Genomic DNA, 16,071 nt, shown 5'->3' on the forward strand with positions numbered 1-16,071 from the left:
AGTCGTCTTATACGCCGGCAAATACGGTATATATATATATACATACAAACACACATATACGTATAGATTTTTTTTCCAATTTTTACATTTTTTATTTATTCTTTAATAATTTTTCTTTCTTTCTTTTACAAATTGTTTTAAATAAAACACTGTGACCAGAATACTATAATGTTACCATACTAACTTTGTACTACTCTGGGGAAGTGATTAGTATTATTTTGTTTTTTTTTACACATTATGATTGCCTATAGCAGTGAATTTCACTTCTATAGGCAAGCATTTAACTGAATGAAATAGATTAATTCAGTGTTTTTGTTGTGATTAGCTGTGATTGGCCACAGCTAATCAGAAGACACAGATGGGCTGTGATTGGCCCAGTCTGTACACTGTAACCAATTACAGCTAACAACACAATTATATACTATGGATGGCATGAAAGGAAGCCATCCATTGTTTATAGTTGTCATGTGTTGTCATGTTGTCATGTGTCACAGGGTACTGGCAACAGGCCATTACATGAATGGTCATTGGCTGTGTCTTATGAATACAGCTGGTGACAGATCTCGATGCAGAGGAAGTAAAGGGCCGCTCAATGCAATACCATTACACAGAGCATGTAAGTATAGCAATTTTATTATAATAAAAAAGTATATATATCAGCCTTTACAACTGCTTCAACAACAACCATCACACAGTTATTTCTTCTGCAGTGTATTACCATGAACAAATATGTTTACACTGGATGACATGACATACAGTAATAATAATTGATATTCAAGGTACTTACCCACTAATAACTTTATTAACCTCCCTAGCGGTATTCCCGAGTGTAGCTCGGGGTAAAGTTTCAGTACCAAAAGCAGTAACCCTGAGCTACACTGGGGCTTACCATGCAGCATTGCATAGGGAGTCCCTGCAGCACTTACCTTGTCCTTCGCTCCCACGATGCGTCCCCTGCAGCGTCCCCGGCCATCTCCTCCAGCCGATGCCGGCATCCGGCTTCCGTGTTCCGGTCCCTGTGACGTCGGGACGTACGGGCACCGGAACCAGCGGCAAATTTTAAATTTTTAAAAAATGTCATTTTTTAAAAAATGATTATTACATAGTAAAACATTGCTGTTTAAAAACATTTCACATAAATTTTGTCCCTACTGCTTTTTCCTGTCCCCTGCCTGCATTTTGAATGTTCTTTCTGCCTGGAAACTTAGAAAAGTCCATGGCATCCAAAAAGCGTCCCTTTATGTCAAAAGCGGTTTTAGACCGGCTAGAGAACATAGATAGTAAATCAGAACCACTTGCAGAATTGAGTGATAATGATTTGTGGGGAAATTCATCATCAGACACTCAAAACGATTCTGCAACTTTGCTCAGCGATGTGCGAACTTGGCCCTATATTTCAAATTTCAGTATTTTTGGTTTGATTATATTATTTAATTAAATTTATTATTATTATATTATTATTTTTTATGATTATTTATTAAATTATAATTTATGGTGTTGTGTTTCAAGTTTTATGATATCCGGAATGTTTACTAGATTCTTGTTCGGACAGATTTCAGTGAGTTATTCCTAAATTACAGGCCTACAATAAAAAAAATACATATTTCCATGCAAAAAAATGGTACCGCTTTCAGCACCAAAATCTGAAATAATCATACAACTAGAGAGGTTAAAGCCTGGGTGGATGATTTGATAATTCACCTTTTATGCACAGAATCAAACAATATATCCTATCACCTAAATAGAATAATATTTTACTATTTGAATTTTTCACATTTTATCGCAGGCAATTACAAAATAATAGTTTGTAATTTATTAAATGATATCAAACCCAAACCAATTTATACAGAGGTACAATGATTTACTGAGCCAGCACACCAGATGATTTTTTTCAGGCAATGCAATAGATTCATACTTTCGGTAATCTTGGAGTCGAAAGTACTAATTATTATACACAGAGATGTTCTAAAATGCTGGTTTGATGGTTCAGTTACCACAATGGACAGATCCCTCAAATTGTTAGTTGGCTAGGCTGGATTTTAACTGATCTCTGAGCATCCATCCCTACTCCCTTAACTAATCACTATGTTAGTTTAAGCCCATGGTCACATCGGGTGCGATTTGGTATGCGATTTGCATGCCAGGCAACTTGCAATTCGTATACCAAGTCGCACCCTACTGTCCGCAATTAGAGGGGTCATATCGGTGCGGTTCCAACTTGGTCGGAGCCGCACCGATTTCCAAAGTAGTGCATGCACTACTTTTGTTGCAATTTGCATTGACATCTGTGTCAGATGTCTTACAAATTGCAATGAAATCGGCAGGTCACCCGATTTTGAAATCATGTGACTTCACTGTAAGTTGCACGATTTCAAAATTGACTTTGATGTGACCGGGGTGTTAAGAAAACTTAAAAGCCCCCTTTGCTCACATAAATCCATGGTCATATGATTTTCTGGTTCCCAAGGCTTCTTTCTTCCTGCAGAGTGTCCATGTCACATCCTGGATGACATGAACACTTTCTATTGGTTGTCTAGCGGCTTTTCTGGTCTTGAAGACTGCAGTAGTGCGATGACATCATGGCAACAGGACCAATCAGTAAGGGCTCAGGATGACTGGTCTCCATTCCTGGAAGAAGTGTCTGTGAGCAATACATGATGGCAGATTTAGGTGAATAATAAAGGGTTTTAAACTTTTTTTTGAATGGAAGAATAGGTGGGAGAGAGGTTGGGAGAGGGAAGAGGAATTTACTTTGCCTAATGATGGACTATATGGCCAAATCAGTTCAAAGTGCAACCCAATAATTGTGCCCTTTAAGACCTCCATTTTTTAACTGACATTAAATGATATTAAAGGCAAGTATTTGTTTTTTTTTAATAACAAACATGTCACACTTGCCTGCTCAGTGCAGTGGTTTTAAACACAGCAGCCTCCTGATATTATTAATCACTTATCATGCCCCCCCCATCTCATTTTTGTCTGCTCTGCACCCCCCCACTCCAGTGTTCACTGGTAGCTCGCTGAGAGGCTGAGTCACGTGTCGCTCCAGACTCTGGGGTGGATCCTGACTTTGAAGTCGGGATCTTTCCCCAGCCTGAACAGGCTGAGTGACATCAGCCGACAGCAGGCTTCATCCTGCAGTCAGCTGAAAACAGGTCACAGGTGTGCAGAACGAACTGAACTCCTGTGATCCCAGCAGAAATACAGCCAAAAGATATTTGGCTGTACTTCTTCTTTAAGTTACATCCTGCAGAGCTCTGTGAGGAGGGTTCTGAGAGCTGATTGGATTGAAGGGACACACCCCCTTCCAAGGTCCCTCCCTTGTCACTTTTTTTTTCTCTTGATGTCAGGAAACCTTGTCAGATGTGATTCCTGCTGATAGCAAAGGAACGAAGCAGCAGACAGAAATGACACATAGTGCTCTTAATTGAGACAAGTACACACTATAGAGGGATATGCTTTGTTCATATGTCATGTCTGAGGTTTACAACCACCTTAATGCATTCTATCCATTTGTGCTACAGGACACCCCCCCAGCCCCCTTATACCTACCTGAGCCTCATCTCGATTCTGTACTGTAAACAAGAACAGCAACTCTCTCTACCCTCTCCCTCCTCACAGGGTATTGTAGAACATATTCTGTGACAAGGAAGCAAGGGGCGTGTCTATAGACTCAAACAGGGTGGCTCGGGATCAAGCCCGCACAAGTGCCCCCATAGAAAGCTGCTGATTTTAGTTCCTGAATTAAAGAGGTACTTTAGGTATACTGATCTGAATCAGTAAGTGTCTCAAGCATTCAGCTGCTTGGACCTTGCTTTTCATTAATGTCAGGGCAAGGCTGGATTTATATCACTGAAACCTGTAGGCACACACCCTTTGCTGTCTACAGCAACACCCCTGTACCTTGCTTGTCTACTTTACACAGAGTATTTTCTTGTTATACTGGATCCAGATTTTTAGCAAGTGACCTTGAATGAGATGATTGTAATTTTACTGATTAAGGGAAAACAGTTTATGGCTGATATTATGCCTTTTGTGGCAGTTTGAAACTTGATGTGGCCTATTATAACTCTGCTGGCCTAGGCATGTGCCATTATGGTATATGCCCTCCATTCACCAATTTAATCAAAAAGTTCAGGCTTTTCCAGGGCTGGTTCTCTCTCCTAAAAAAAACAAAACTGTCAAGGACCACAATGTAAAAGGCCAAAATTTTTTAGCTTGAGAGAGCAGCGTGAACTACGTCATCCTGCTGCTGCTCCTTCACCATCCAATCAGCAGTCTGGGGGTGAAGAGAGGGCACTGCTGTATTACTTAACAGAAAGCGATTTTATCCAGCTGGCTGTGTTTGATGACAAAGCTGTGTAAATCCCAGGACTTCGTGGGCAGAAATACACTTCCTTTAGCAGATACAACAGTTCCCTTATATGCATTTCACCTTTTTGCCCGGAGTTCAGCTTTAAATGAGTTTACAATGTATGAACATTTTTGCACTGATTTTCTTGCATTTCTTGCACTGATGGGAAAATGGCAGCTCCATACTGTGCTGTGATCCATCTTTAATGCCTTTGCTGTATCCCCTCATTACATGATAATGATGTCCTATTATGTTGATCTAAATCAAAGCTGGAAGTAAGCATGGAAACCAATTGCTGATGGGTACGTGGCAAAGCTGAGAAGCCTTATTATGACCATAGCTTACTTTCTTCTGCAGGCTTGATGACAACAAACTTGAAGATAGTGACGCCATCTCAATAGCAGCCAGTCTAAAGGAAAACCATGCCATGAAAATTTTAAAGTGCGTATTAAATTGTATTATATCAAATATGAATTACACTGTTGATTTGGTTTGTAAGTCCATGTCTTGTGTACATATCAAAATATCCTGAACATACTTTAATATGTTACTCTGGTCAGGATGACTATTGAGGGGCACTTGTTAATAGGGTTATGACAAGAAGCATCTGGTTTGACAATGTGGCCTGTCCATTTGCCTCTCCATTTGCACTGTGCTGTATTCTGCAATTGCACCATAAAGGGCAGAGACTTTTCATGTATGGTTTAAAGCCCAACTTTATTATAAACTTCTAGATATGATCTTTATTTCATACTTATATTGATCCAGCTTTGGCAAATGTAAGTATGAGCATCTCATACCTGTGGATGCTGAAATCGTCCAAGTCCTTTGCCACAATCACAGAACATTTTGTATTTTTTAAATACAATTTATGATATCATGATCTCTACCACATCCAATCAGAGAAAACCTTGTATTCATTAAAAAGATGAAAGACATCCTGGTGACAGTGCAGAGTGAGTGACCTGCTGTGGCTAAACTATGCAATAAAGATCATACCTTGAAATCAGCTCAAGTTTTTTTTTTATTCCTCAAAAATGTTTTTTCCCCCTCTTGTATTAAGAAAAATATGTTCTACTCATCCTCTCTATGCTCCCGTGCTCCTTCTCTACTTCATCTTATGCTAGGTACCACCCCATTAGAAAATTCAAATTAAATTAGTTAACTCTGTGATGGGAAGAAAGAATGTTCTGACAAATAAATTCTCATAAATGTTAAAGAAACAATTGAGTACTGTCCGTGATACCTTTTTTATTTGCACTAATATACAATTTTGAGGACCAAGCTTTCGGGGAGTGTCCCCTTCTTCAAGGTCCAAGCAGTACTATACAAATCACAAAGTTTTAGCAGAATGTTAGAAGAGATGAAAAAAAAAAAAAAGAGGCTAGAGATAAGACACAGCAAATCAAAAGGGGGGGGGGAACAACACTCACATCACAGAGGGAGTCAAGCTTGAGTTGATAGTCATAAAACTATTGGATAATGATTGAGGAATCCCATGTCCAAATTCAGGCCGTTATATCTTGTGTCAAATAGAATTATCATTCTTAGTTCAAAAGTTTTTCTTTCCTGAATGGATTTGGAATTTCCTTTAAGAAATAAAATATTGAGGTCTCCCATTGTGTGGTCTGGTTGTGCGAAATGGTGTCCCACAAGTGTGCAGAAGTCATCTTCTTTATGTTCGTTGATGGTATGTCTGTGCAAATTCATCCTTGTTTGCAACTTCTGTCCTGTTTCGCCAACATAAGATCCTTTGCTGCATTTTCTGCACTGGATAAGGTACACAACATTACTAGAAGAGCAGCTGTATGATCCGGAGATATTGAAGCTGGATAAAATATGCTTATTTATTTATGGCTGACCTGGAGGAAAAATTCCTGAACAGCATGGAACAAAAACCATACAGATACTATCGCTATATTGATGATATTTTCATCATATGGACAGAAGGTGAAGAAAACCTAAAACAATTTTACTCATTGATCAATACTTTTCATCCATCAATCAAACTAAAAATGGAATACTCAAACACACACATCAACTTCCTAGACATCACAGTATACATCAGGGATGATACGCTTCACACCTCAATATACAGGAAACCCACTGACAGATGCAACTACCTCCACAGTTCTAGCTTCCACCCCCAACACACGAAACGTGCCATCATACACAGTCAGGCCATTAGATACCACCGAATATGTTCTGACCCAAGAGACAGAGATAAACATCTCGGGACACTAGCAGACACCTTCCATAAGAAAGGTTACAAGGACAAAACTATCAACAACAGCATAAACACAGCCTTGAGAACCCGAAGAGAAAATCTACTTCAGTACAAAGAGAAAAAAACAAACAACCGTGTACCTCTAGTAATCACATACAACCCAGCAATAGAAGGTATAAGAAAAATAATCAAAGATTTACAACCCATCATAACAGAGAATGGAACTCTGAAATAAATATTCCAGCAACCCCCAATACTGGCCTTCCGACAACCCCCCAACCTCAGAAATAAACTAATTAGTTGGAAACTTCCTTCTGATCAAGATGTCACAAATAATGGAAGCAAACCCTGCAATAAAAAACGCTGCAAACTGTGCAACCAAATCAATCCATCAAAAAGTGTCAGACACTCAAAAGGGATCTTCAATATCTCCGGATCATACAGCTGCACTTCTAGTAATGTTGTGTACCTTATCCAGTGCAGAAAATGCAGCAAAGGATCTTATGTTGGTGAAACAGGACAGAAGTTGCAAACAAGGATGAGTTTGCACAGACATACCATCAAGGAACATAAAGAAGATGACCTCTGCACACCTGTGGGACAGCATTTCGCACAACCAGACCACACAATGGGAGACCTCAATATTTTAGTTCTTAAAGGAATTTCAAATCCATTCAGGAATGAAAAACGTTTGAACTAAGAATGATAATTCTATTTGACACAAGAGATAATGGCCTGAATTTGGACATGGGATTCCTCAATCATTATCCAATAGTTTTATGACTATCAGCTGAAGCTTGACTCCCTCTGTGATGTGAGTGTTGTCTCTCCCCCCCCCTTTTGCTTTTGCTGTCTTATCTCTAGCCTCTTTTTTTTTTTTTTCATCTCTTCTAACGTTCTGCTAAAACTTTGTGACTTGTATAGTACTGCTTGGACCTTGAAGAAGGGGACACTCCCCGAAAGCTTGGACCTCAAAATTGTATGTTAGTGTAAATAAAAAAAGTATCACGGACAGGACTCAATTGTTTCTGTCGCAAATGCACTAATACGGCTACAATCACCTCAAGCATAAATGTTAAAAAAATGTCTTACCATGTATAGCCAGCTGAAATAGCTTTTTTTCTTTCACATCTATATATTTGTAATTCTGTAATTTGCTGTCTGATTCTTTTAGAATATTTAAAAAGAGGCATAATATCCATTTAGATTTAATATTTAGCACATCATGACCTGGACAGGATGAGACTGCTAATGGTTTCTATGTTAAACAATATGGGGTTCTATTTAAATTGTCTCCATGTTACTGTTGAGTATCAACAATATGCACATTTGGTTAATTTAAAACAAAGACTTTATAACAGCAACTTATAGGTTCTGACCTCCAGGACTTTTATTTACTTTTTTTAATCGCTTTTTTTCTATTTTTTTTAATAGGATTTCCAACAACAATTTCAGTAAAACTGGCGTGTCTGCATTTGCTGAAGCTTTGAAATATAACGACACTATCACTGAAATCTGGTAAATGCCAAGCTGCTGTTTACAGATAATATCATATGTTACATATACTGTACATTACAGGTAGACTCATTACAGAGATAGACTCATTACATGCAAAGCAAGATAGTTCAAGCCGTGATTTGTCATAATTGTGATGATTATGGCTTACAGCTCATGAAAACCCCAAATCCACAATCTCAGAAAATTAGAATATTACATGCAATCAATAAAACAAGGATTGTACATAGAACAATATCGGACCTCTGAAAAGTAGAAGCATGCATGTGTACTCAGTACTTGGTTTGGGCCCCTTTTGCAGCAATTACTGCCTCAATGCGGCATGGCATGGAAGCTATCAGCCTGTGGCACTGCTGAGGTGTTATGGAAGACCAGAATGCTTCAATAGCGGCCTTCAGCTCTTCTGCATTGTTCAGTCTCATGTTTCTCATCTTTCTCTTGGCAATGCCTCATAGATTATCTATGGGGTTCAGGTCAGGCAAGTTTGCTGGCCAATCAAGCACGGTAATCCCACGGTCATTGAACCAGGTTTTGGTGCTTTTGGCAGTGTGGGCAGGTGCCAAGTCCTGCTGGAAAATGAAGTCAGCATCCCCATAACGCTCGTCTGTGGAAGGAAGCATGAAGTGCTCCAAAATCTCCTGGTAGACGGCTGCGTTGACCCTGGACTTAATGAAGCACAGTGGACCAACACCAGCAGATGGCATGGCTCCCCAAATCAACACAGACTGTGGAAACTTCACACTGGACTTCAAGCATCTTGCAGTGTGTGCCTCTCCATTCTTCCTCCATACTCTGGGTCCTTGGTTTCCAAATGAGATGCAAAAGTTGCTCTCATCAGAAAAGAGAACTTTGGACCACTGAGCAACAGACCGGGTCTGTTTTTTTTTAGCCCAGGTAAGATGCTTCTGACGTTGTTTGTTGTTCAGGAGCGGCTTGACAAGAGGAATATGACATTTGAAGCCCATGTCGAGGATCCGTCTGTGTGTGGTGGCTCTTGATGCACTGACTCCAGCCTCAGTCCACTCCTTGTGAAAGTCCCCAACACTTTTGAATGGCCTTTTCCTGACAATCCTCTCCAGGCTGTGGTCATCCCTGCTGCTTGTGCACCTTTTTCTTCCACACTTTTCCATTCCACATAATTTTCTATTAATGTGCTTTGATACAGCAGTTTGGGAACATCCAACTTCTTTTGCAATTACCTTTTGAGGCTTTCACTGCTTATGGAGGGTGTCAATGATGGTTTTCTGCACAACTGTCAAGTCAGCAGTCTTTTCCATGATTGTGATTCCTACTGGACCAGACTGAGAGACCATTTAAAGTCTCAGGAACCCTTTGCAGGTGTTATGGCTTAATTAGCTGATTAGAGTGGGACACTTTGAGCCTAGAATATTGCACCTTTTCACAATATTCTAATTTTCTGAGATTGTGAATTTGGAGTTTTCATGAGCTGTACGCCATAATCATCACAATTATGACAAGTCACTGCTTGAACTATCTTGCTTTGCATGTAATGAGTCTATCTCATATATTAGTTTCACCTTTTAAGTTGCATTACTGAAATAAATGAACTTTTGCACGATATTCACATTTTTTGAGTTTCACCTGTAAGTGTCAAGTAGTAGAAAGATAAAGTTTGGGTTATCATAGTTAAGCTGATCATTCTCAGTCCTCATGATCTGGCTGAAATTTAAACTGTGGGTGGCCCTGTGGGCATTCTCCTGCTCTACATCCTTTGATCTGAAATTCAAAGAAGCCAGGCAGAAAATTGTTTGCCAAACAATGGCTGCATCCAAATAAATGCAGCTACTGTTTGTGCATTCATGCCAGCTGTCAGAGGGAGATTCTGCCATCTATGCTGTTTAGTATGGATGGGGGAATCAATAGACTTCTCTTTATCAGTCTGCAGAGCTGTCTTTGCAGTCTTTACAGTGCATTGTCCGCTTCAGGTTTACTATGGTTTTAAGTAGTTAGTTTGGGCCATGGTGGATCAAACAAACTATTTCCTTTATTAATGGATGTGCCTGCTGGAAATTCTGCACTAACTGTACATAGCATCAGTTACATACAGTATTTACAGTATTACTATATTCCAGAAGCAGGACAGGGACTTCCAGACCAAATTTTGGAACAAAACTGAGTTGGGCTGAGCATCAGTCATAGGAAGCCTTGTATTTTATGAATGAATACAAAGCTTCCCTTGATTGGCTAAGGTGGAGATCCTGACGTCATCTGTCCTACTATCTGCCGGCTTTTCCACCTTAGCCAATCAGAGGAGGCTTTGTATGCATTCATAAAATACAAGGCTTCTATGAATGGCTGAGCACCACTCAGCCCAACTCAGCTTTTTTTCCAGGATCAGGTTAGAATTCCAAATGCTGCTGCCGGAAAATTGTGCTGTATACTGTGTTGCAGCTAATACATTTATACAGCGCTCCCAGCGGACGCATCTGTTAGTAAAGGAAATAGTTAATTTGGGCGAACTTGGCCCAAACTATATAAAGTCAACCTGGAGTTAGGATGTAAGTTTCTAAAACTGCATATAACAAGTAAATAATTGCGCTTTGCACTCACATTATTTTTATAAAAAGTGCAGTGATAACTAATCAGCACTGATCTCTTTTCAAAACACAAGCCTAGTAAAAACTGAAACCTTACTGGTTGGCATGGCCCACTGCCCTTTGTGCATCAACACTGCTTCCCGCACTGCTAAATAAGCTTACATCAGCACCATTAGTAATTTGGACCAGGCAGGGAGGCTAAATATGTAAATATGATCATTTAAAAAAGGAATGAACAATTTGGTTTGTGACAGTGAAAACTTGCAGTGAATTTAGGTGGTTTGCTCCAAACCAAAGTTTGCTGGAGGGCAGAAGTTCATCGGCATCAGATATTGAGCAGAATTAGATATTTAGCAAAGACTTTGTCTAAGCCTACCTTAAGGGAAGATTTTGTTAAACAAAATGCTGGGAACTACAACCAGCAACTGTTGAGATATTAAACACAACAAAAAATTACAGCAGTAAGGTCTACGTAACATACAACAGTATTTTATACTTAGAATTGCATTAAAGAAGAGCTCAGGGAATGGGATTACTTTATGCACTTACTTAGCCAGCTTGGCTCAAACAATATATGCAAATGCCACCTCCGTGCGTGCGATATTGAAGTTGTAACTTACTGTTGTAGACTGTTACTTACGGGGAGTGGTGTCCCCTTCTGGCAGGTGCTGCAGAGTGCAGGGGTTAGAGGTAGTGATGTTCTGGATGTTCGAGTCGAACATCGGCCGTTCGTGTGTTCGGGGGAACACACAAGAGGTAAAGGGGCTTTAGGGGCTTTCACAGTGCATTGTGATTGGTCAAAGCAATGCACCTGACTACAGGTCAGGTGCAATGCTTTGGCCATTCACAATACAATTGGGTGGAGCTAGTAGTTACGTCACCACTAGATCTGCCCAATTGTTTACATCTGAGCGGCAAATGTCAGATTGAGGCGAGAGCTCGGCAGGTGCGGATGGGTCAGCGAGGCGTTGTCTTTTTTTTTTATTTCGGAAAGTCGTTGTCGTGCCAACGCTGAATGCCGTGATTGATGATGGATTACAACGCTGGAACTGTTTTTTTGGCTTTTTTTTACTAAAGGACTTTCATTTTTTGTTCAATAAAGGATTTTTTCAAAAGACTGGTCTCTTTATGTTTTACTCAATTTAGCCCTTTAGTGAATGGGTAGGGATACAAGTTCCCCTTACTCATTTACAAGGGTGAGGCAGCATCAGGTTGCCCACCTATTTAAAGGGGTACCCAGATGCTAATGAGCTCCCCTGCCCACATTCCCCCACAACCACCCGGCCAGGGTTGTGGGGAAGAGGCCCTTGTCCCAATCTGCATGGGGACACCATCCCAATGTCGAGGGCACGTGGCCTGGTAAGCCACAAGGAGGGAGAGGGGGATGCTCATTTGCCCCCCCCCTCTTTTTCTGGGAGGAATTTAGGTAGGACCCCATACCCCCCATCCATTTTTTGAGGGTTGGGTTCCCCTTAAAAGTCCTACTAGGTATAAAAGGCCTCGTATGACTTTTAGGGGGAGCCCCATGCACTCCCCCCCTCCCCTCATTTTTTGCAGGTGAGGTTCCCTTAAAAGTCCTAGTAGGTCTAAAGCACCTGGCATGGCTTTTAGGAAGAACCCCATGCACTTTTTTTTCACTGTGAGGTCCCTCCTAAGCTTCCAAACGAGACATAAAGGGTCTGGTATGGATTGGGGGGGGGACCCCATGCTGTTTTTTTCTTTTTTTTCTAAAAACAGCATTTTTAAAAAAATGTCAGTCCTGCTACAGCAGGTTCTATACATTGTACATTGTACAGATGTGCAACTTTGTAGGTAGTTTAAGGGGACCTCCCAGGCATGATATTTAAAGGAATTTTTTTTTTTTTTCACTTTACGCAATGAAAAATGACTGCCCCATTAAAAACTGTATTTTTTTTTCAGTGTTTCATGTCCCTCAGGGCAGTACCCGAGTCCCCATACCCCTTTTATGGCCAATAACTTGTATATAAGCCTTCAAAATGGGCACTTTTGAATTTACCAGTTGAAGTTCAATAGACTTGCATTAAGTTTGAATGTTCGACCACGAACCAAACCTGGGGGAGTTCAGCCCATCACTAGTTAGGGGTGTGTAACGCATAGCTTGCAGGGACCAGGAATAGGTAGTGCACTGAATGCAGGGTCAGGGATATGTAATGCAAAAGATGCAGGGATCAGGAGTAGGTAGTACAGTGATTGCAGGGGTTAGCAGAATTTAAAGCATAGAGTGTAGGAGTCAAGAGCATGTAACACACAGAATGTAGGCATCAAGAGCATGTAATACACAGAGTGCAGGGCTTGGGAGTGTGTATTGCACAAACTGCAGGGGTTTGGAGCATGCGATGCAAAGAGTGCAAGGGTCAGGAGTATGTACCACACAGAATTGAAGAGATAGGGAGTATGTAATGCACAGAGTGCAGGGGTCAGGAGTACATAGCACAAAGAGTATATGTAACGTACAAGGTATGCAATTCAGGATGTGTAGCATAACAAATGTAGGGGTCTGGAGCATGTAAAGCAGAGCATGCAGGGGTAAAGATTATGTAATGCAGGAATCAGGGGCATATAAAGCACAGCTTGCAGGGGTTAGAGATATGTAACAACAGAGTGCAGGGGTAGGTAGAAAACAGAATGCAAGGGTCAGGGGTATGTTATGTACAGAGTGCAGGAGTCGGGAGCATGCAATGTATAGAGTAGTGGTTAATGATTCATACTCTGAATGGTCTAGGGTTGTAAGTGGTGTACCCCAAGGTTCAGTGTTGGGACCCCTACTTTTTCATATATTTATAAACGATATAGGGTCAGGTATCAAAAATACCTTCAGTCTCTGCAGATGACACCAAGCTGTGCAGCGAAATAACGTCCTTACAGGATGTCTTCAACTTACAAGCCAACCTCAATGTGCTGTTTAATTGGGCAACTTTGTGTCAAATGAGGTTTAATGTTGATAAATGTAAGGTTATGCACTTGGGGGCTAAAAATTGCATGCATCATACATACTAGGGGGAGTACAACTGGGGGAATCAATGGTGGAGAAGGATCTGGGAGTTCTGGTAGATCACAAGCTTAATGATGGCATGCAATGCCAAGCTGCAGATTCTAAAGCGAGCAAAATCCTCTCTTGTATTAAAAGAGGTATAGACTCCAGAGAGAGAGATATCATATTACCCCTGTACAAATCATTAGTAACACCTCATCTGGAATATGCAGTTCAGTTTTGGGCACCAATTCACAAAAAGAACATTGGGGAACTGGAGAAAGTACAGAGAAGGGCAACCAAACTTATAAGAGGCATGGAGATCAGGTATGGGGAAAGATTAGAGAAACTGAATTTATTCTCTCTTTAGAATAGGAGATTAAGAGGGGATATGATCAACATGTATAAATTCATCAGTGGTTCATATAGTGAACTCGGCGTAGAGCTGTTCACCCTGAGGTCATCACAGAGGACAAGGGGGCACTCTTTACCTCTGAAGGAAAAGAAATTTAATCTCCAAACACAGAAAGGTTTCTTCACAGTGAGAGCTGTGAAAATGTGGAATAGACTCCCTCAAGAGTTGGTTCTGGCCAGCTCGGTGGATTGCTTTAAAAAAGGCCTGGATTGTTTCTTAGATATACAGAATATAACTGGATACTAACATTTATAGGTAAAATTGATCCAGGGAATATCCGACTGCCTCTCGGGGGATCAGGAAGGAATTTTTTTTCCCTGCAGAAGCAAATTCGATCAAGCTTTGCCGGGGGGGGGGGTTGCCTTCCTCTGGATGAACTGTGGGTATAGGATTATAATTTTCTTTTTTTTTTTAATGGTTGAACTGGATGGACTTTTGTCTTTTATTCAGCCTGACTAACTATGTAAGAGTGCAAGGGTCAGGAGTACAGGACTCACATAGGACAGGGGTTAGGAGTATGTCATGAGTATGCCAGGAGTCAGGAGTAAATAGTACACAGAATACAGAAGTAAGGCATATGTAATGCACAGTGTGCAGGAGTCAGGAGTGTGTAATACACAAAGCTCAAATGTCAGTAGTACATAATGCACAGAGATCAAATGTCAGGAGTACATAATGCACAGAGATCAAATGTCAGTAGTACATAATGCACAGAGTTCAAGGGTCAGGAGTGAGTACTAAACAGAATGCAGGCATCAGAAGTACATATTGTATAGAGCGTAGTGGTCAGTGTGTAAGGATCCTAGCCAGAATCCTCTCCAAGAAAAAATTCCCCTCAATGGCCAATGAATATTCCCCCAGCACAACCACCCAATTGAGCATATTTGATGTAATCAGGTGTAAAAAAAAAAAGTGTACAGTCATGGTCCTGGGACCTGGGGCATCAATGTGCGACATACACCCAGGATACCCAGCGCTGGTGATTCACATTAGCTGGTTTGTCATTTTAATGTTTAACCACCACTAAGTGCAAAGGCAAAAAGGGAAAATGCACAGCACCTCATTATGTTTTGACACATTTTATGTTTGCCATATAAAACTAAAGAAAATATGTTTCTGCATTCTTTCCGTGGAAAAAAACAATAAAAGGCTTTCTTTGCAGATTCAGTTTAAAGAATCAGACATTTGTTTGAGTAGTGTACTAAAATGTAGCATTTGGTGAAATATTTTAATTTTTTATTTTGAGGTCAGTATTTGCTAATTCATTAATTATTTTATGCAGAAATATGTTGTAGCTAAGTTTATACTATGGGTTGTGTGTTTCTCTCTAGGCTGAAAGGAGCCAACCTGTCAAGAGAAGACATGGAGACATTTGACCAGCTGGAACGTCTGTTTATAGAAGGATAAACAACATACTGAGCCCATGTGGATTCCAATTTAAATAATAGCCTGATATCAAATCACACTTAAACACTATTTTTCTACGATCTAAATTCAAATTCACAGGTTCTGGACTGGACAAAGTATAAAATGTATAAATAAAGCGAAATTGAAGCATAATCTATTTATTCGTGGTAGCTGAGTTTTTTCCTGATTCAGACCTGCTATGATTTACTTAAAGCAGAAATAATGTTCTGCTGTTTATTGACTAGGAGCAGGCAGGCTTTTCATTGCAGAAGAAACACACAATGATTCTTCTGCAAAAAAATTCATCTTCCTGCCTGGTCTCAGCGATCTCTGCACAGCTCAGTTTACAGCATCCGGCCCCATCTCTTTGTGCCGGGATGACAGCCTCCTGCACATGTATCGTGCAGGCAAACGAATATGGCCAAAAACTGGCACACAGAAGAAGAAACCATTAAAGGAGTGCTAAGTATTTGGTGCCTTCAGTTCCACCAGAAATATGGGGGTATTATTTTTTGTAATTCCTTTCCTTTTTTTTTTTTAAGGCCCAAGTAATACTGAAGCACAAAACCAGTAGTTCTTAGACCTAGATGAAAGGAGTAAATA

General features: G+C 40.4%; 1 protein-coding gene across 1 annotated transcript in view; it reads left to right on the plus strand.

Annotated features, from left to right (window-relative positions):
* NOD2 (nucleotide binding oligomerization domain containing 2) overlaps nt 1-15,625 on the plus strand; it is a 110,636-nt gene extending 95,011 nt beyond the window's left edge. The window contains exons 10-12 of the mRNA XM_089689491.1: nt 4,712-4,795; nt 8,016-8,099; nt 15,393-15,625. Coding sequence (XP_089545617.1) covers nt 4,712-4,795; nt 8,016-8,099; nt 15,393-15,468 — 244 coding nt within the window. The 3' untranslated portion in view covers nt 15,469-15,625. The remainder of the gene's footprint in view (nt 1-4,711; nt 4,796-8,015; nt 8,100-15,392) is intronic.
* The last annotated feature ends 446 nt before the right edge of the window (nt 15,626-16,071 follow it).

This window comes from Staurois parvus, unplaced genomic scaffold (assembly GCF_062004578.1).
Source record: "Staurois parvus isolate SC_StPar_1 unplaced genomic scaffold, SC_StPar_1.0 ptg000476l, whole genome shotgun sequence".
Classification (NCBI taxonomy): Eukaryota; Metazoa; Chordata; class Amphibia; order Anura; family Ranidae; genus Staurois; species Staurois parvus.